We start from the raw sequence: 19721 nt of genomic DNA on the forward strand, positions 1-19721 counted from the left end.
GAAAGCTGGATATTCCAAGATGACACAAAGGGAAACAGAAATGGGCTTTGGTGGCTAATTTTTAGGGTATTATAAACCCATCTCAGTGCACAGAAAAGGAGAAGGGGATGACATCATTTAGTCGAGGCTTCATTTACTGTGGGCAGACTACTGGGGGGAACAGTAATCATTCACCAGCCTGTGGCAGGTCTTCATGGCCACACCAAACTCAATGACAGTGTGTTCCTCTCCGTTCTCTGGAATCCATCAGACATACTCCATTATGCGCCCCCCCTCCCGACCCCTACTTTGCAGCTCCACGAGGTTTTACAGAAATTTCTCACCACCTGTATAAAAAGAAAAATAATTCAGCCTCCTAACATAACCCTTTTTTTTTTTTTTTTTTCTCATAAAAGAAAGAATTTCCTCATCCGGTTTTTAGACGGAACACTAGCAAGTCTTCAGTGTCAAAGGTGTTCTCCTGAGGGACTGCACCGGTGCTGTGGTGCAGGGTCACTGAGGCAGCATCAGTTGGTGTCCATGCTGCAAGTCTCATCATCCCCCATGCCCTGCTGTAAGCTGCCTGGTCTCGTCCCTCCATCAGAGGATCCAGGAAAACTGAGTGAAGTCGTCTTATACAACTCATCATCTCGCCGCTGGTAAAACAGCACATAAGCTGCTTTCGTCTAAAACACAAGAGGGGCAACATCCATTCACTGGTTGGAAAAATCACCCATTCCCCCACAGCTTTTCTCTCTGTTCAAAACACACCACTCTCAGGGATCCGCCGTCTTGCCCTGTGCAGCCACACACTGAAGTGACCGTGAAAACCCTTCTACCTGAGGCTGGCTCATGCTGACCCTCCCCAGGGAGTGGGGAAAGGCCATGTGACAGACCCCGAGGAGAGTTGAGCATCTCATTTAGGAAGGGTCCCATAAGGAATGGCAGCCAACTCTTTCTCTACCACACCTTGCTTCCACTGTCCCAGCAGGATGACTAAATAACCAACTAGCCCGGAAGACTTTTCCCGGCTCTAATCCCTAAAGGTAAGAGTGGGAACCAGGTATTAGGGCCTACTCACCACTATTTGATCCTCGGAGGCCAGGGACACACTGCTATCATCAAAGTAATACCATTTCCCGTTCAGTTTGTTCTTCGCGTACGCAGTGTCTGCCAAAGCAAGAGAATACTCTAGCCGGTCACCAAGAGAGCTAATGTGGCTAGCTCATTACAGTGGCACTCAACAGCAACACAATTCCAAAACATGAAACAAACAGAGTCTGAAATTAAAAGTAATTTATAGGTTGTGTCCTAACAACCAAAAGATAACTCATCCTTTAAAAAAAACCCTGTTCCTAGGGAGGGTGGGAGGGAGGGAGGCGCAAGAGGGAAGAGATATGGGGATATATGTATATGTATAGCTGATTCACTTTGTTATAAAGCAGACACTAACACACCATTGTAAAGCAATTATACACCAATAAAGATGTTAAAAAAAAAATCTGTTCCTTCTCAAAAAAGCACTAAAAGGGTAAAAATGGAGCTGCTGGGGACCAAGGCTTTAAACTGTAATTTTGGAAAACTAATCCAAAAAATAGAGGAATCCAGTGTCAATCTTCAGGGTGGCTATGAGCAATAACCCAGAGTCAGGGGATACTTAAAAGGAGCTGATACTTTAAGATTTAAACAAAACAACAGTTCTCAAAAACATGCCAAGTCAAACTCCCCCACTTCATCCAGGCAGATGGTTGGCTACTACTGCCTCTCACTGCCTCTGGAGCCTGTGGGATAATCCCAGAGAGGGACACATTGGGTGTCTGGGTTTGCAAAGCTGGGATGTGAACAAGAAAACTTAAATATATCTGCCTTCGAAACTGTGAGTCAAGAATCTGCGGCTGGATAACAATTCCTCACACCGGGCCAAGCATTTCCCCACACCGGGCAAGCATTTCCCACAGCCAACACTTCCAGTTTTGATTTTACACTATTTCGAAGCAGGATGTGTTTACAACAGGAATCCCAGCAGCAATACCCAATCCCTGCTCCACCCAGACTCTCAGAAACAACAGAATCTGATGGAGATTTGGTTTCCAGTCTCAACCTGCTGTGTGGCTTTGGCAAGCTGGTTTTTTTTAAGCTGTTTAACCATTACTCACTGCAGTGCCTACTGCACCAAGTGGTGGTGGACGACATGGGACAAAGTGACAGAGAAGGTGCCAAGGGCGTGTCCCCGCTGTCCATGCTTGGCATAACAATAGCAATGGTGGCTCTCAATTGTGGCGTTCCAACTGTGGACCCAATGTGGACCTGCACATAACCAGCCTAACCTGGATGACGAAACTGAAGCCTAACCTGGATGAGGAAACTGAAGCATAAAGAGGCTAAGTAACCTGCCCTAGCAGTGTTTAGATGCTAAAATGGAAGTTAAAAATGAATACATGTGTCCAGTATGCATGAATATAGATAGTGAAATTACTTTGGGGAGAAAAAAGTTAGAGAAGAGTAAGTGCTGCAGGATATGATATGATCAGAGATTGCTAATAGCCACTCCAGTAGCGCCCCAATTTTCAAACAGGCACATTTTTATTTCCCATCCTCTCCTACAGCTAGATGGTAGCCCTGTGACCAAGTGATAGCCAATGAGCTGTATGTAGAGGAGTTGAGGGGGACTTCTGGGAGATCTGCTTAAAAGGGAAGGTCATGCCCTTTTTTCCTCTTCTTCTAATGGCCTGGAATGTAGACCTGAGGGCTGGAGACTGAGCAGCCATCTAAAGGCAAGAGGTGATATGGTAAGAATGGAGAGGCAGGAGAACAGACTGTTGGGCCAACAGAAAAAGCTTATCAGTATAGAAGAGAAGACTGGGGTTTAGGGCAGTTCCATAATCCACTGTGAGTGTAAATGGAACTGACACCTCCCATGGTATCATCTCTTGGGGTCCTGACACTGGGTGTAGTGGCAGTTATCATGGTGCAGATGCAATAGAAGAGAGATGAGGAAACCCAGCTCCTCACTTCAACATCACTAAAACCTTTCCATAAACAAGTAACAAAATAAACTAGTAAAAGTATAAAAGTGAAGATAAACCTACACATTATAGAAATTTTGGAAAATAAAGTAGAACGAAGAAAAAATTAACATTTTGGTCTCTCTCCTCCTAGGCTTTCCCCCCCTCCTATCATAGTTTCTCTTTTGTTTCAATGTAGTTGATACTACTTTCTGTAATGATGCAATTTTGTGTAGCTGTTTTCCCTTAACATACCATGGGTATTTCCCCATGTTATTATTAATTTTATTTTGCAATGACTGTGTACTCTTCCATGAAATCGATGGACAGACGTGCCAACGGTTGATCACCAATGCTATTATTAATTTTCCACTATTATAAATAATACTAATTTTTCACTATTATAAGTAGGTGAATATCTTTGCACATGAAGCTTTTCCCCAAAGTCAAGTAATTTCCTTAGGTTTCCCAGAGGTGGATTATTGGATTAAAGAATATGAACCACCATCCTACCAGAAAAATTGAAGGGCAGCAATATGGAAAAAGCCCGCAACCTGAGGCCCGTGGAGCTGTGTAAGTTAAGTGCTTAGGGCAATGCCTGGCACACAGGGATAGGCTGGTGAAAGATGACTGGCCATGGGCATTTCAACATCTCAGAAGGAAGCAGATTCCAGTACTTACAGTGGCCAACCCCCATGGCTCCATAATGATTGGACACGGCAATGAGGTCGTACACATAAGGCCTGGCTGACAGGTCACAGACAAACTCAGACATGTTCAGAGCTCTGAGCAAAGAAAACAAAAATAACCCTTTAATACGTTAAACTCAGAGAAAGAAGTCAGAGCAACCCAGCAACCCCTTTCATGCAACAGGCTATAACACAGGGAGGCCCTCAGAAACTAAGTGCAGAAGGAACGAATGAACAGTCCAGACAGAAGGAGCCCTGGGGTCTTGTTCTGACCACTGACATGTTCAGACTGGAAAAGAGAAGCCTTAGCCGAGACCAAATGTCAAAGAAGGCTCTGGGCAGACACGAGGGCTGCAGCAACTTTGTAAAAATGGCTGTTACTATCAGAATTACTAATTAGTGCCATAAAAATTTAAGCTAAATACCAAAATAGGCCCCCAAAAGCTTTTTTCCCTAACGTTTTATTTTGAAAATTTCAAACATACAGAAAAAAAGAATTTTACAACAAACATGTATACACCCACCACCTAGGTCCTCCCGTTGACATGTCTATACTTCATGTAACTATCTACCCATCCCCCATCCCCCAAAAAGCATTTTTAAATCTGCATATTGTGGGGGGACTCCTACCTTGTTGACTGACTTGCCTGTGTCACTTATACTCTGTACCCTGGGGCCTAAGAGGACACTAGTAGACAGCCAGTCTCAGTCCCTGCCCCAGGGACAGGACTGTGGTGGATCTGCACCCCCAAAAACCCAACTCTCCCCAGCAGATTACTCTCTGGTTCCTTGTGCCCCTGCATTAACGAGGTACAGCATGTCCTTGTGCTGCTCTACTGAGCCTGGGCTCCCTGGGACCAATGACAGATGGGAAGACCAGTTCAGTTAGGCTGCGTAAGGGACTCGAGAGAGGAAGTGCTTCTACTAGAGAGTCCTTTCCCTACAGACACGGAGGGGAAGTGAGCCAAAGTCTAACTTCTCAGAGCCTAGCAACACACACACCTTAACGCAGAAAAGTCTTTGGCAGCAAAACACTCTGCCAATCAGTGCCCAGATTGTCTGCCTGTTTTTTAATTTTCCCAAAAATAACAGTGCAGCCCAGGGACGCACCTGACTGGGAATTCCACAACTGTATCAAGTTTGTCCCTCCAGTATCTATTGTAGGAGAAGCGTTTGAGGTGGACCACCAGAATCTTCGGCAAGGACCACAGGTCAAACTTCTTTGTGGCCTGTTGATGCTTCTTACAGTTGGGACAGTACCTGAAAAGAGAAACCTCCACTTAGTGGGGAGGCAGGGGGCCAGTGCCGCCTGGGCTCTCAAGCATGGAGGCAATCCCATAACATCCTTTCTTGTACTCAGCATGACTGCTTCTGGGCAGGGAGGTCTCTAAGCCACCTTCTAAAAGAGGGTGATGGCTGTCCTAGTCTGGAAAACACAATTCACACAGAAAAACCTGTGTTGTAGGGTCAGCCATGTAAAAAAGTGACACATCCAAATACAAAGGGCTTTTGTGTACATAGATGGCCCCAGCAGATCTCAGTCCCAGGGTACCTGGGTGCCCCTGCCCAGAGGTGGGAGCTGCATACCAGGGGTCATGCTCCCCAAGGGTCTCCATGGTGGTGAAGAGCTCGATGCAGTCTCTCAGGGCCACTGCTGTCTTCTTTTTCTTCTGAGGCTGCAACATGCTGACGTGCTTCTCGTAGGTCTGTGAGGAACAAAATGCTGAGGTCTGCTGAGGAAACAAAATCTTACCAGGCTCAGCCACAACCTCACGAGCTCTCACGCCTGGAATATAATGTACTTTCTGGAGCCTCTGAACATGTAATGACAAAATCTTTAAGTGCTTTTCATTCTCGGTCTAAAACATACCTTGCTACTGCTGGGGAACTGGTGAGAGAGACCCACCCGAAGCAGAAACCAGCACATACCCCTGACCAAGAATGCCGAGTGACCTACCTCAGATTCCTGCTCATCGTAATAACGGCTCCGGGTCTCACTATCCCAATCGATGGCTAGTGTGGATCGAGCTGTGGAGGAGGACCAAAGTGTCACTCACTACTGAATGGCCAGCAACAGTAGAGGCTCCTCAGGTGACAAGAGTGAGAAGGACCACACTCAGGCTACGCCATCAACACCTGCTCACCCATCAACAGCCATTGCCAAGAGCAATGCTCTGCCTTGAGCCAGCCAGCTCTGAATCCCTGGGCCCCCAAATCCTTTGGCAAAGATTTCCTCAATGCTACACACTTTAAAGGCACTAACTACATAGAATTCTGAAAGGGCACAGGTCAAGATGGAGTAACAGTGGCCAGATTTCTCCTCTTGCCTTAAACCACAAGAAAACCTGACAAAATAGAGGAAACAACTGTTTTCAGACACTGAATATTAGGCAGAGCAAGAGTGAGATCCCTGAGAGAAGGCAAAAAATAAGGTGATGCCTACATGGCCCCAGCTTATCGCCTGGAGGCATTTTCCGGGCCATAGCATGGGGGGGCAGGGGAGGAGAACAAAAGACTGAGTTGAGGAGTCAAAGACCAGTGTTCAAGAATGGGGCTAGGGACTTCCCCTGGTGTCACAGTGGTTAAGAATCTGCCTGCCAATGCAGGGGACACGGGTTTGAGCCCTGGTCCGGGAAGATCCCACATGCTATGGAGCTACTAAGCCTGTGTGCCACAACTACTGAGCCTGCACTCTAGGGCCTGTGAGCCACAACTACTGAGCCCTTGTGCCACAACTACTGGAGCCCGTGCTCCGCAACAAGAGAAGCCACCACAATGAGAAGCCCACGCACCACAACGAAGAGTAGCCCCTGTTTGCTGCAACTAGAGAAAGCCCGCACACAGCAACGAAGACCCAAAGCAGCCAAAAATAAATAAATTCAAATAAATAAATCAAAAAAAAAAAAGGGAGCTAGAATTTGCAAGGCATTACACTAAAGACAAGAAGCCGCACGGAGGGAATGGAGCTGCAAAAAGGCAAGAGAGATCCAAAACCATCTCAATAAAGCTGTTTAAAAAACTCTTTTTAGGTAATTATTTAAAAAGGGAAGCAAGCTAGCAAACTAGAGGACATCTAGCAAATCTCTTCTCCAATGAAGGAAGCAAAAAGACACAAGAGATGCTTTTGCAGCTCCCCTCCCGACCCAGGGTAGGCATCTTCACTGTCCACATGTTGCTTTTCACGCACAACACACATCCCGTGTGGATGCCCCTTCCCATCTGTACAGCAGTCCCCATGACAGACTCCAGGTAACAGCCTGTGAAATCCATGACCATTCTCTAGATGGGTCACATTTCATGAGTATTCTCATGGAACAAAAGAAATATGCATTTATTCTCATAAGTTTGGGGAAATGCTGCCACCTAGGAGGGCCACAAGAAGTGTTATCAACCGGAACAAAAGTCCTGAAGGATGGTGGGAGTGGAGGGAGAGCTCGTTTCCTTCTGAAGTCATCAAGGAAGGAAGAGAAAAGCCTGACAAGAAGGCCAAGGGAAAGTGCGGAGGGGTGTCATGCCTCTGAAACAGTCTTTAGGGAGCTTTAAGCCAAGGATCACACAAGTGTCTGTTTCTGGAGCCACACTATGAGATGATGAAAGCTCAATGCATCAGTGAGTGCTAAGTGCAAGGATTTTCCAATAGATCCTAAGTCCCCAAAAGCCCAGTTTGAAAGGTCAGAGAAAGTGCTTACAGTTGAGTTTAAGCAGTTTCCCATCAGCTGCAAGGGAATTTAGGTCGGCTGTGCCATAGGAGTTCACAAGGCAGAAGGTAAAAAGCCTTTTTGGGCAGGGCCGGCCTTTGAGCTTCTTTTGGGTGGTCTCGCCATGGTCACTTCCCAGCTCATCCTCCCCACTGTCCTCTGTTTCTGAAAGCTGCTCTCTGCCTTCTTCCTGATGCTCCATTTCTTCTTCGTCTTCTCCTAGCATACAAATGAAAAATAACATGTATGTAATTTGCCACCATTTCAATGCTGCAATTTTTATTGCATACCTAACTGTGGTGCTTCCTTCCAGGTTCAGTCCTGTGTGTGTCAAACTACATCCACCCCTTTGCATCTACAAGGCACTTAAATTCACATGTGACACCCCCACAACCTGGTAAGCAGGCAAGTGGGCACAGCTATTCCACGATGAGGACAGAGAGGTTCAAGGAGTCACCAGAAGGTAAAAGTGAGTCAGCAGTCCTGCCAGCCCTAAATTTGGGGCCCTCACCACTTGGTACTTTACTGGGCTTCATCCCACATAGTCTGACTCTTTCAACTTGATCATTAGGCACACAGAGAGAAAAGGACCAAAATTAAACCCATACTCAATACTCAAGAAGATCGGCTGGTAAGAAACAATTTAAAAGTAAAACTTTAAATATGATAATGAACACAAATACTAAGTAAAGGTCTTCAGTTCCTCCACAAGAAACATGATGACTGTCCCTTCAACAAGTATTTACTGCATGTCTCTCAGGTGCAGGCACCATGATGAGCCCCAAGGAACACAGCACACAGGATCCGCCCCTCCTTTTTTCTCTTTATTCATTTGAGATTGCTGAGTTTCAAGAGTTTGAAGAGGGGGGAGTTCCCTGGCAGTCCAGTGGTTAGGACTCAGCGCTTTCACTGCCATGGACCTGGCTTCAATCCCTGGCTGGGGAACTAAGATCCTGCAAGCCGCGCAACCAGCGGAAAAAAAAAAAGTTTTAAGAGGCATTCTAGGGACTTCCCTGGTGGCACAGTGGTTAAGAATCCGCCTGCCAATGCAGGGGACACGGGTTTGATCCCTGGTCCGGGAAGATCCCACATGCCATGGAGCAACTAAGCCTGTGCACCACAACTACTGAGCCTGTGTGCCACAACTGCTGAAGCCCGTGTGCCTAGAGCCCATGCTCCGCAACAAGAGAAGCCAGTGCAATGAGAAGCCTGTGCACTGCAACAAAGAGTAGCCCCCGCTCGCTGCAACTAGAGAAAGCCTGCATGCAGCAGCAAAGACCCAATGCAGCCAAAAATAAATAAATAAATAAAATAAATTTATATTAAAAAAAGAAATTTAAAGAGGCATTCTAGAGACATATGGTGATGAGTAAATTTCCCAGGTGTTTCCAGAGAACTGGTTGGTATATGTGGCTGCAATAAAAAAATCCATGATCATGCTCATCATAATTTTTGTTGTTGGGCAGTCAAAGGGGAAAGTTAAGGTATCAAATAAGTAATTTCAACAAAGATGGGGACAACTCCAAAAGGTGATGTAAAAGTAACAGGGGAAGGGAATTCCCTGGCAGTCCAGTGGTCAGGACTTTGTGCTTCTACTGCCGGCGGCCCAGGTTCAATATCTGGTCGGGGAACTAAGATCCCACAAGGTGCACGGCGCAGCCAAAAAAAAAAAAAAAAGTAACGGGGGAAGATTCAAAATATGAAGTTTATATATTTGGGGAAATAGCAATAGAAATGGAAACTGAGGAAAGGAAGATGTATATTCTACATAAGAATCGTCTTTCAGGGACTTCCCTGGTGGCACAGTGGTTAAGAATCCACCTGCCAATGCAAGGGACACAGGTTTGAGCCCTGGTCCGGGAAGATCCCACATGTCACGGAGCAACTAAGCTTGTGTGCCACAACTACTAAGCCTGCGCTCTAGAGCCTGTGCTCCGCAACAAGAGAAGCCACCGCAATGAAAAGCATGCACACTGCAACGAAGAGTAGCACCCGCTCGCTGCAACTAGAGAAAGCCCATGTGCAGCAACGAAGACCCAATGCAGCCAAAAAGTAAGTTTAAAAAAAAATCCTCTTTCAAAGACTGTGTCTCAGGAGTTGTCATGAGGAAGGACAAGTTGGGCCCAGGACAATGCAGCACGGTTTCCTGTCAGGCCACAGGAACATCACAGCCATGGATGACAGTGTGACGTGAGTCCCCATGAGCAGGACTCTGAAACAGCCAGTGTGCATAAGACTGCCAGCCTCAGCTCTCACAGAGGTTCCTTTCTCAATCAGCTCACTTCACTACTGAAGCAGTGGCACTGCCCCTTTTATGCCCAGGTAAGCCTGCTCTGCTCTCAGACTGGCAAGTGAAACATTGCCCCGCCCAAGACACTCAGAGAATCAGCAGGAGACAGCCACCACAGGCCTAACAAGGAGCCATGGCAGTAAAGAGGTTAGAATTATTTCAACATTAAACAAGATTTGAAGTCTACGCACCAAGGCTCACTTATGGAATTCAAAAGAAGGCAGTGAGAACAAGAGACTGAACAAGAGACTGACAGATGGAATGTCTAAGAAACTAGGCTAATTGTAACAATAGCAAATACTGACGTGATGCTGTTATTAACTGAGCATCTATTATGTGCCAGATACTCTAACCACACTATCTCATTAAACAGTAACCTCAACTCTGTGAAGCTGTTATCATCATCCCATTTTGCAGATAGGTAAACCAAGGTTAAGAGAGATGAAGTGACTTTTTGAGGTCTGCCCCACACCTCAAGCTGGGAATCACAGTGCCTCAAGTTCCAGAGCACTAAGAACCCACAGGTCACCCAAGGTCTGCTCAGAGACTACCACTACAGCTCCAACATGTCTGCTTGTGGGACCTGTGCACAAAATACACTCCTGTTCATCCCTCGTGGGAGGAGAACATGATATTCTGGGCAAGAACAGGAGTACAACTATAATAAATACTCAACCTAAAATACCAACAATTTGGAATATCCCTTCAGGACAGAGCCTTCTGGTCATTATTTTTTTATTTTTTTATTTTTTGAGGTACGCGGGCCTCTCAGTGTTGTGGCCTCTCCCGTTACGGAGCACAGGCTCCGGATGCGCAGGCTCAGCGGCCACGGCTCATGGGCCTAGCCGCTCGCGGAATGTGGGATCTTCCTGGACCAGGGCACGAACCCGTGTACCCCTGCATCGGCAGGCAGACTCTCAACCACTGCGCCACCAGGGAAGCCCCTGGTCATTATTTTTAATGTCAATTCTCACTTTCCAGGACCAGGCATGTCTTGCAGAAAACTGGGCATTTGAATTTTCAACTGGGAATATATATTCAGCTATTCACAAAGCATAAGAACTGGAGGACATTTCTGGTTTTATAGGAATAAAGCCACCTAGTCAGTCACGCAGGCCCCCAAAAGAAGGATGACAGCCACAGTGCACGTTAGACACAGCTCCATAGTCACAGATGGGCTTGTGAGCACTAGGCCACAGAAGGATGGTGAGGGCTCTGGGTTTCTTGCAACAAGTCTATCCTACTGCTTTTCCAACTGTGGCTCCTCACTCCGACATCAGGAGCTGTCCAGAGCCAGCTACCACCTGTGGCTTCCTGGGTAGAAAGAAAGAAAGGCCAAGAGAACCTGTCTCTGCCTTTTGACTGGCTGGGCAGGACATCTGTCCTCCCCAGGGGCGGCTGCTGGACCATGGTGATGGGTAAGGGCCAAGACAAAAGCTCTACAGGCACAAGCCAGGTTGTGAAGGCAGCCAAGTGTACTCAGCAATCCCAACAGGTCAGAATCAAATCCTGACTCTGCTACATGACCTTGGGCAAGTCACTCAGTCCTATTATGCTTTAGTCTCCCTGAGGTGAAACCCAGCTTCCACGCCTAAGATTACACAAGGTGTCAAAGTTGGACAATGGGCTCTGGCAGAGTGAAGTGGTGCAGACAGGGCTTCCAGGTCTGCTCTCTAGGCAGAGCCCCCAACCCCGCCTCAGAGCCTCCCTCACCCATGTATACAACACCTTTGGAAGAAGAGGGAAATTGGGAGGGATTTGGTCAGTCACAGCCCCACGGTGTGGCATACGCTCACCTTCACAGCTACCCCTGGAGCCATTGCAGGCCCCCAGCTCCAAGGGCGAGCTGCCAGACTCATCAGGCAAAGGTTGTTTTATATAGCGGCTTGAAAAGAAGAAAGAAATTATTTGTTAGTTGTATCCTTTACCTATTTTTCTCCACTACTCAGCGTGAAATAGTTCCTAATTTATATATTCAGCTATTCACAAAGCAATTTACGTAAATAAAAGGGCCTTAAAATTCATGTGATGGCTTAACACTTCAAGAAATTGAGAGGAACCTATGAGATAAGAAGTTTAACTACCAGGGCACTGAACAGACTCTGAGAAAGTCTGTTTCAAATCTCTGATAAACGATGCGTGGCACCATCATTTAAAAAAATATTTCCCAGTAATGTTAATTATCAGGTTCAGAATGATAGTGTAGTAGTTCAGAAATTACATTCAAATACAAAATGCCATCAAAGCACTACACACTCCCTCAAGCAGGTGACTGACAGGTGTGAAGACATGATTCCAGGAACTAGAAGAGGCTTAGGTGTTCATTGTCATGGTGCTTCAGATGTGCCAGATGTTCTGTCCCAACAGCACCTGCCCTGGCCCTCCCAGGGGCCGACACAACTACATTTCTAACAGAAGTGAGCACACGGGGTCAACACTGGCACTCTGAAGGGGCAGTCACTCTTACTAGGCCCTATCTTATTTTAGATAACAAGCAAATCACATTCCTACCACCAACCTGATACGCTCACAAACAGCCTGGTACAAAGACTCGAGGGTGAGCTTGTACTTGGGGACAGAAACCAGCAGTGGCTGCCCATATAGCACTGCCCCAGTGGAAGTGCTCGACGGCCTGGATTTCCTTTCCCTGAAGTACACTGGAAGCGTGACACATTCAGAGCCGTCTGTGGAAGTGCTGCAGACCTCGTACCTGTGTCAATCACACAAGAGAGCAACTTCAGCGGCAGGTCTCTGTGAGAGACAGAGATCTGAGCTGCAGCTACATGGTGGCCAGGACTACGGTTACTAGGACAGAGCACACTTCAGTACAAAAGGTGGATAAACCATTTCCAAGACGATGCTAGAGGATGGGTCAGGAATCCCAAAGAGAGTCAACTGTTAACACAAGGTGAACCTACACAACCCAGGACCTGGGGCTAATGTGATCCTCCTTCCCCCAACCATGGCCTCAAACTCTGTGGTCCTTCAACTGGGACTCAACACAGATGACACCTATCATCCAGACCATCACTTCAGACACAAAGGCACACAGGGGGGGCCCAGCCACTAAGTTCACCTTTTGTCACCCATCAAGGAGCTTAACTTTTAGAAAAAGGCATTCTCAATGCCCTGCCCTTTAGTAAAACCAAATACTGTACAGCGACATATACCTAGAATATAAGCCAAAGACTCTTTATTTCAAACGAGGAAGCAAATTTATAAAACTGTTTGTCATCTTTCTTCAAAAACATTGAAGTAAAAGAATATTAAATTTTTTTTAAAAATCAGAGATAACCAAAGAAACTGCTAAATACAAATCAATGATTTTGAAAAATGTGTCTTACTTAGTGAATACATGGGATTGAGGAGATTTATAGATGTTTTATCCCGGAACAGATGTTACCAAAATTGCTGGCAACCGACTGTAGTCTTTCCCTCTTCCTATAGGGGGAGACACAAACTTACTGATTCAATTTTTGAAAACTATAAACACAAACACACACACACCACACACACACACACACACACACACACACACACACACTCTCCCCACATGCCTGGCAAACAGTCCTGACTATAGTATATGCAGAAAGAGTTCAAAGAAAAACTCACAAAAACGTCCAAGGTACGCTCTAGGGTAAGGACCCTGGTGTCCAGCATAATGGTCAAGAACCAAGCCTTGGAGTGAGGCTCGCCCAGGTTCCAGATCCATCATTGTCACTTTCTGGCTGCTGTAACCAGGTCAAGTGCCTTAATTTCTAAGCCTGTTTATCCAGCGGACAATGGGATCACCCACCTTCCAGTGTAGTGGTGAGGATTAAGTAACTCAGTAGCACAGTACGTCGCATGCTCAAAAAGTATTAGATGCTACAATTGTGTTTTCATAAGACAATTATCAATTCATCATAAAACAATTTGCTTTCCAACTGGCTGGCCCTCAAGCCCTCTGAAGAATCCTCCGTTGGTGGTTTGCCAACCTCCCCACAAGGTGATGTCCCAGGTCTTCTCAGCGCAGGTATGTGCAAGCACTAGTTTCCAGAACTGAGGGAGACTGTGTTAAGGTCTTGGGGTATGAAGTGGACAGTCCCAGCCCTGTGGCCCAGCATGAGCCTTGGCACCCTCCATTAGTAAAGTAAGGGAACATGGCTGCGAGTGGGGATCTTGGGTGTGGTTAAGAATTCTTCCTTTAGAGTGACCTAGAAGTCATTGGCCACAAAAATGTAAAGGGAAGGAAATGCCTCCTTTGTGTACTGCATTCCTCAGCCAAAACCAAAAACCAAAACAAAATCCTAAAAACCTTTCTCGGCAGAGGCAAGTTTCTGGCTGAGAGGGAATGAGGGAGGGACAACATGGGTGTGCTCCACACGCAAGCCTCCCTGAGCAAGCGGCTGCTGGGAGCTCAGGCAAGCTCACACTCCACCCCCCCACCCCACCCCAACCTGGAAGAGGGACACACACACAATCACACAAAGCAGCCTTGAAGCAAGAGGATTTGGGAGGGGCCGAGGAGACGAGCTGCAGTTGGAGTGTACTGTCCCCACAGGGATGAGAAAACCGAGTCTCAGAGCTTGCAGATGTTAGCGCTGGAAAAGGCTGCTTAAATCAACCTTCCCTGTCATCTGGGATGGAACCTGCCTGAGAAGCCACTACCTGTGGCTGGGAGAAAGGACGAGACACTCCCTGTACTGAGTCCCTTCTCCTGTCTTCCTGTGGCCCCTCACAAAGCTGTGACTCTTCTTGAGAAAAGCATTTCTGATAGCAGGACCATCTGCAGAACCACTGAACAGGCCTTCTTAACAGGTAGCAACTGTTGACAAAAGCCTTGTTCATGCTGAGGAGAGTTATCTGGAATGTCTAGCTCTGAAGTGCCAGTAGGCGCTTAGCACTGATGGCTACCCAAAATTCCCTGAACATCCACCTCTTGCACCCAGGGGTTGGGGCAAATCCACATGAGCACCAACTGCCAGATCTTCTGCTCTGGAGACACTGGCAAAGCTTCTAGAATGTTTCCTTTGACCCTGCAGCAGAAACCACTGAGTACTCACACGAAAATGTCATCCCGAGGCATGATGTGGTTTAAACCTTCATCCATTTGGAAAATTTTGTGGAACCGGTGATTATACACATCTGTGACCACCATCTAAGAATCAACAGTAACAGAAAGATTACAGGATGGATAAGAGTACACCCACCACATGCCGCAACTAAAGATCCCACGTGCCGCAACTAAAAGGATGCTGCGTGCTGCGACGAAGATCCCACGTGCTGCAACTAAGACCCGGCGCAGCCAAATAAATAAATAAATATTTTTTAAAAAAGAGTACACCTACTTAATAACCCAGGCACAAATGAAAATATAAGTGCTGCCCCCTGAGAGATCACGATGCAACCAGCCCCAGAGCTCAGGGGCCAAGGGCCAAAGGGGAGCAGCATGGCTGTCGCCACCAGAAAACATGTTGTATCTGTCCCAAGGTTTATGACAGGATTTGCCCTCCAGTGGCAGGAATGGTGGGGAGTGAGTACTGACCAGAGACCAGCAGTAATCCAGAATCCTCTGGGGTGTTCCCTGGGGCCGGAATTCCCCAAGCCATCCTCAGCACATAGCAGAAAAGACCAAACCCCAACCACCAAGACCTACCACCTGAAACCAGCAGGGGTGCAAGGGAAGTGGGGAGGAGAAGGGCACTGACCAGGGCTGGGACAAGGGAGGGGCTGGGGGTGTCCAGGAGGATGGATCCTCGGGCAGCAAGAGGTCTTCACTTTCCCCACCTTCACACAGCGCCAGGCTCGGCAGAAAGGCCAGCGTGAGCAATTGTTTTTATTTTTCTATTTTATTTTTATTTTTAAATAAATTTATTTATTTATTGACTGCATTGCGGATTCGTTGCTGCGTGTGGGCTTTCTCTATTTGTGGCGAGCGGGGGCTACTCTTCATTGTGGTGCACGTACTTCTCTTGTTGTGGAGCACCGGCTCTAGGTGCGGGCTTCAGTAGTGGCACGTGGGCTCTGTAGTTGTGGCTCGCCGGCTCTGGAGCGAAGGCTCAGTAGTTGTGGCACACAGGCTTAGTTGCTCCGCGGCATGTGGGATCTTCCTGGACCAGGGATTGAATCCATGTCCCCTGCATTGGCAGGTGGATTCTTAACCACTGTGCCACCAGGGAAGTCCCAGCAATTGTTTTTAAATAAAGATTTTTATCAAGTCACTCCACAGACTTACAGAGTTTGGGACAGGAAAGAACTTCCAGCTTCTCACATTACAGATGAGGTCAGGTAGGAAGGGGAGGCAAAGTGAGAAAAAATCCCCAGTCCTGGCCCTCTGACCATAGCTAGTGTGTCCTCAATGGAGGAAAGACAGTGTTCCCAGGGCTGGAAGGGACAGTCTCAGGCACAGTGTGCAAAATGAACAAGGGCCAGGAGGTCTGAGGCATTCAGATATAATCACATGTGTGCTGGCCGATAAGACCTACGCCACAAAAGTGGCTACAAGGTTGAAACTTAACTCCAAAGGACTATGAACTGCCCCCAATAGGCTGAATGCCACTGAACACCTCGCCTTACGTTTTCCGCAGCAATGCCAGACAGCCTGGAGAGAGCCTCACACAGGTCAGACACAGCCCCCATCAGCGGCACAATCACACGGTACTGCAAAGGAGAGATGGGAGGGGTGACAAGGGTGCTCTGGAAAGGGTGGGAGATGAGTTGGGAGGAGCAGGCATCATGGAGGGCAGAGGTGCCCCACCAGAAACAGTGTGTGGTGAGCTCAGGGCCCAGATGAGTGGCCAGCTGAGCAAACAGGCAAGTCTTCTGCATCAACACCTGCCTCTCTATTCAGGTAGCACCACAGAAGCTGGACCATCTCTTTCCCTCCTACACATTGCTTTATTTTTTTCTTAACTTTTCAGAGCCATTCACTACTTCCTTTAAAGAAATGTTATAATTATACAAACTGCCAACCAGTCCTTGTCATAAAGCCAGAAGAAGCATGCAGTGAGCCATCAGCAGGGCTGGACACTAAGACCGGCCTGGCACACCTTTCATTTGGTCTTTTGTTCTGGCAAGGCTCTCCTAGCTGATTTAGGGGTGAACATAACCAAGGGAAGTACTGTTTCTAGTCCCCTAACATTCAGATTCAAGGATATCTTAGCAGATCAGCCAGGTTCCTTTAGTCAAATGAATGGAGCATAGGGGAAAAGGTGACAGAGAAGTCCAGAGAACCTTCACAATATGCCTGAATGACATGGGATTACACAAAGATCTGAGGGAGGACAAGGGCACACACTCAAGGCAAGTGCCCAGGGGTTTCAGAGGCAGCTGATGGAGCTGCTGCTGCAACAGATGGAAGCAGCCCCACTCTGGGTCTGGTAGCCACTCACAACGAGGGGTACCATGAGGGTGCCGATTTCTCTTACCTGGGTAGGTCTGCAGCGAGGGTCAGCGGGAACCAGGAAGATCTCCATAACTCGATCTTTCTTCAAGGGCAGTGGGAGAGTTAGATAGCAAAATGGATCAAAGGTCACAGAAACCTTAGCACATTCTGGGCAAACCAAGGTAGATTTGAAGAGGCCATGGAACGTGTCCACAATCACAGAGTCATTCCTCAACCTATGATTCTCCCAGGCTTCCTTTGCCACAACCTGGAAGAAAGCAAAGGGGATAAGTAAGACATTCTCAACATCCCCCAGTTCTTAGCCTCTGCATCCAGAATGATTCACAGCAAAATCCGAAATAGACTGTGAGGCAGTCTGTGCAGCCAAGAACTTGGTCCAGGCCAGTGAGGGCCAGGACTGCTCTTAGCATACCAAACTCATTCCACATGCCAGCTCCATGCCCAATCCTACACTTAACAAAGTGCTGATGCAGGATCTACGGGACAGAGATGAACTGAGAGCACTGTGGACACATGGACCTGACCGGGGAAGGACTGCCTCCTATAGGGCTTCCAATGATCCAAAGTCCCTTCAGTGAGCTTTTAATTTATGCTATCTTTCAGCTAGCTCATGGTTTTTCCTTTAAGATGTGAATGCTACTTTGAAGTATTCATATTGATCATCCCAATGTGATAGGTAGCTTAAATACTAAATTCCCTCTCATAGATCTGAAAATCAAGGCAAAAAAATGTAAGTGCCCTAATAACATTAATAAAAACTATTTTAACCATCATGGATGGATTTTAATGGATTTCAATAATCCCAAGGGCCCACACTACAGGCACTTTACAGTTTTCAGGGTGCCCTAGTCTCTGGTTCACAAATGTAATTATACTAAACAAACTGACTCGAACTTGAAGAAGCCCAAGAGGGAGCATCAGGGGTAACTAGAGTTAGCCCCTTTGTAACGTGCAACACATTTCCATATTAGACCTCATGTCCACGTCACAAACAACAGTGAGAGGCAACCAGAGCCCTGGCACCAATACTACAAGACCAGAAGAATGCCCTTGCACCTCCCAATAGGAGGCAGCTTCTTTGGAATACTTTTCTTCAAAAGTCTTCAATATCATACCGCATCTGGCCGCCCATTGGCATCCTTCAGCTCCAGGTACGGTTTTCTCTTCACTCGGTTCAGATCTTCGTGCAATCCGTCTAGAAGAAAGGCTAACAGCTCCTGAGAGTCTTGTTGTTGGTAGCCAGAAAACTGAGGGGCAAAACGTCCCACCTGAGTCTACAACAAAAGCAACCACATCAGAAGGCGTAAGTTATAAAGAACCAGTGAAGTCAGATAGGAAATTGTCATCAAAAATAACTTTGGGCTTCCCTGGTGGCACAGTGGTTAAGAATCCGCCTGCCAATGCAGGAGACAGGGCTTCGAGCCCTGGTCCAGGCAGATCCCACATGCCGCGGAGCAACTAAGCCCGTGCGCCACAACTCCTGAGCCTGCGCTCTAGAGCCCGAGAGCCACAACTACTGAGCACATGTGCCACAACTACTGAAGCCCGTGCGCCTAGAGCCCATGCTCTGCAACAAGAGAAGCCACAGCAATAAGCCCACGCACCACAACGAAGAGTAGCCCCCGCTCGCCACAACTAGAGAAAGCCCGCGTGCAGCAACGAAGACTCAACACAGCCAAAAATAAATAAAATAACTAAATAAATTTCTTTTTTAAATAAATAAATAAATAAATTTGCAGTCTGCTGGTACCGTAAGGGAGAACACCCTTGCTCCAGGTAGCCTGATTAACTCCTCAAGGGCCTAAAGGTCAGCAGTTCCTACCAGAGAGAAGAGGACTAAGATCTGAAATCCAGGACAACTACAGACTTGGAACCCGGGCCACTACCCTAAGAGAGGAGTAAAGAGTGACTCCCTCAGTAGCCACATCTCCTAAGTACAGACACGAATCCCTCTCCAACCACCTTCTTTGGTTCAGAGTCTCCCTAAGAAGTTTACAAATGGTACCTGCATCAGCCAGAGGAATCCTCCTAGCCCTAAATAAGAGCACTGTACATAAGAGCCCTCCTAGCCCTAAGTAAGTGTCTGCCTTGTATTGCTCTACACTGCTGATCCTCAGAGTGCAGTGCCCAACTAGTGGCATTAGCATCATCTGAGAGCTTGACAGAAATGCACCTTCTCAGGCCCCACCCTAGACCTTCAGAAACAGAAACTCTGGGAATAGTAATTTGCATATATTTCCCAGGGATTAATGTGACCATGGGAATGAAAAGAATTTGTATTCAATTTCAATAAACAATCTAAGATTTTAATTTTCTCACTGAGCTTAGGTGCTATATTTTTTTTCCTCTGTGAATCAGATGCTTCATGAAGGCTCCTTGAACCAAACAGGATTTCCAGATTTCAACACATGGAGGCAAGGCACTTCCCCCTCAGCAGCAAAAAACATTCAGGGCAATGGAAGGTTGAGGTGCTCCAAGTGCCCAATGCAGTTCACCCATCTTCCCATCTTCCTAGCTGAGGGACCCAAGTGAGAACTGTCCCTCATACCAACATCCGACAATGTCAGCCCAATTCCTAACTTAGGGGACCCAACTCAAACCACAGTTGGTATACGTTCCAGCCTCAGAGAACCTGGGAGCACCCTTCAGATGATACTGGAAATTTGACTGAAT

General features: G+C 47.1%; 1 protein-coding gene across 7 annotated transcripts in view; it reads right to left on the reverse strand.

Annotated features, from left to right (window-relative positions):
- Positions 1-116: 116 nt before the first annotated feature.
- USP4 (ubiquitin specific peptidase 4) overlaps positions 117-19721 on the reverse strand; it is a 49373-nt gene continuing 29768 nt past the window's right edge. For 6 of the 7 annotated variants that reach the window (XM_089919320.1, XM_022573155.3, XM_022573156.3 and 3 more), the window contains 13 exons: positions 18164-18322; positions 17071-17295; positions 16220-16303; positions 14707-14801; positions 12180-12371; positions 11458-11546; positions 7363-7590; positions 5631-5701; positions 5261-5379; positions 4784-4933; positions 3666-3769; positions 1061-1149; positions 117-665 (listed from right to left, as the gene is read on the reverse strand). In XM_089919320.1, the coding sequence (XP_089775446.1) occupies positions 507-665; positions 1061-1149; positions 3666-3769; positions 4784-4933; positions 5261-5379; positions 5631-5701; positions 7363-7590; positions 11458-11546; positions 12180-12371; positions 14707-14801; positions 16220-16303; positions 17071-17295; positions 18164-18322 (1764 nt within the window). In that variant the 3' untranslated portion in view covers positions 117-506. The other variant, XM_022573159.3, reaches the window with a different exon arrangement.

Source organism: Delphinapterus leucas, chromosome 10 (genome assembly GCF_059928025.1).
Source record: "Delphinapterus leucas isolate spDelLeu-1000000601 "Yukka" chromosome 10, BTC_Dleu_Yukka2, whole genome shotgun sequence".
NCBI lineage: Eukaryota > Metazoa > Chordata > Mammalia > Artiodactyla > Monodontidae > Delphinapterus > Delphinapterus leucas.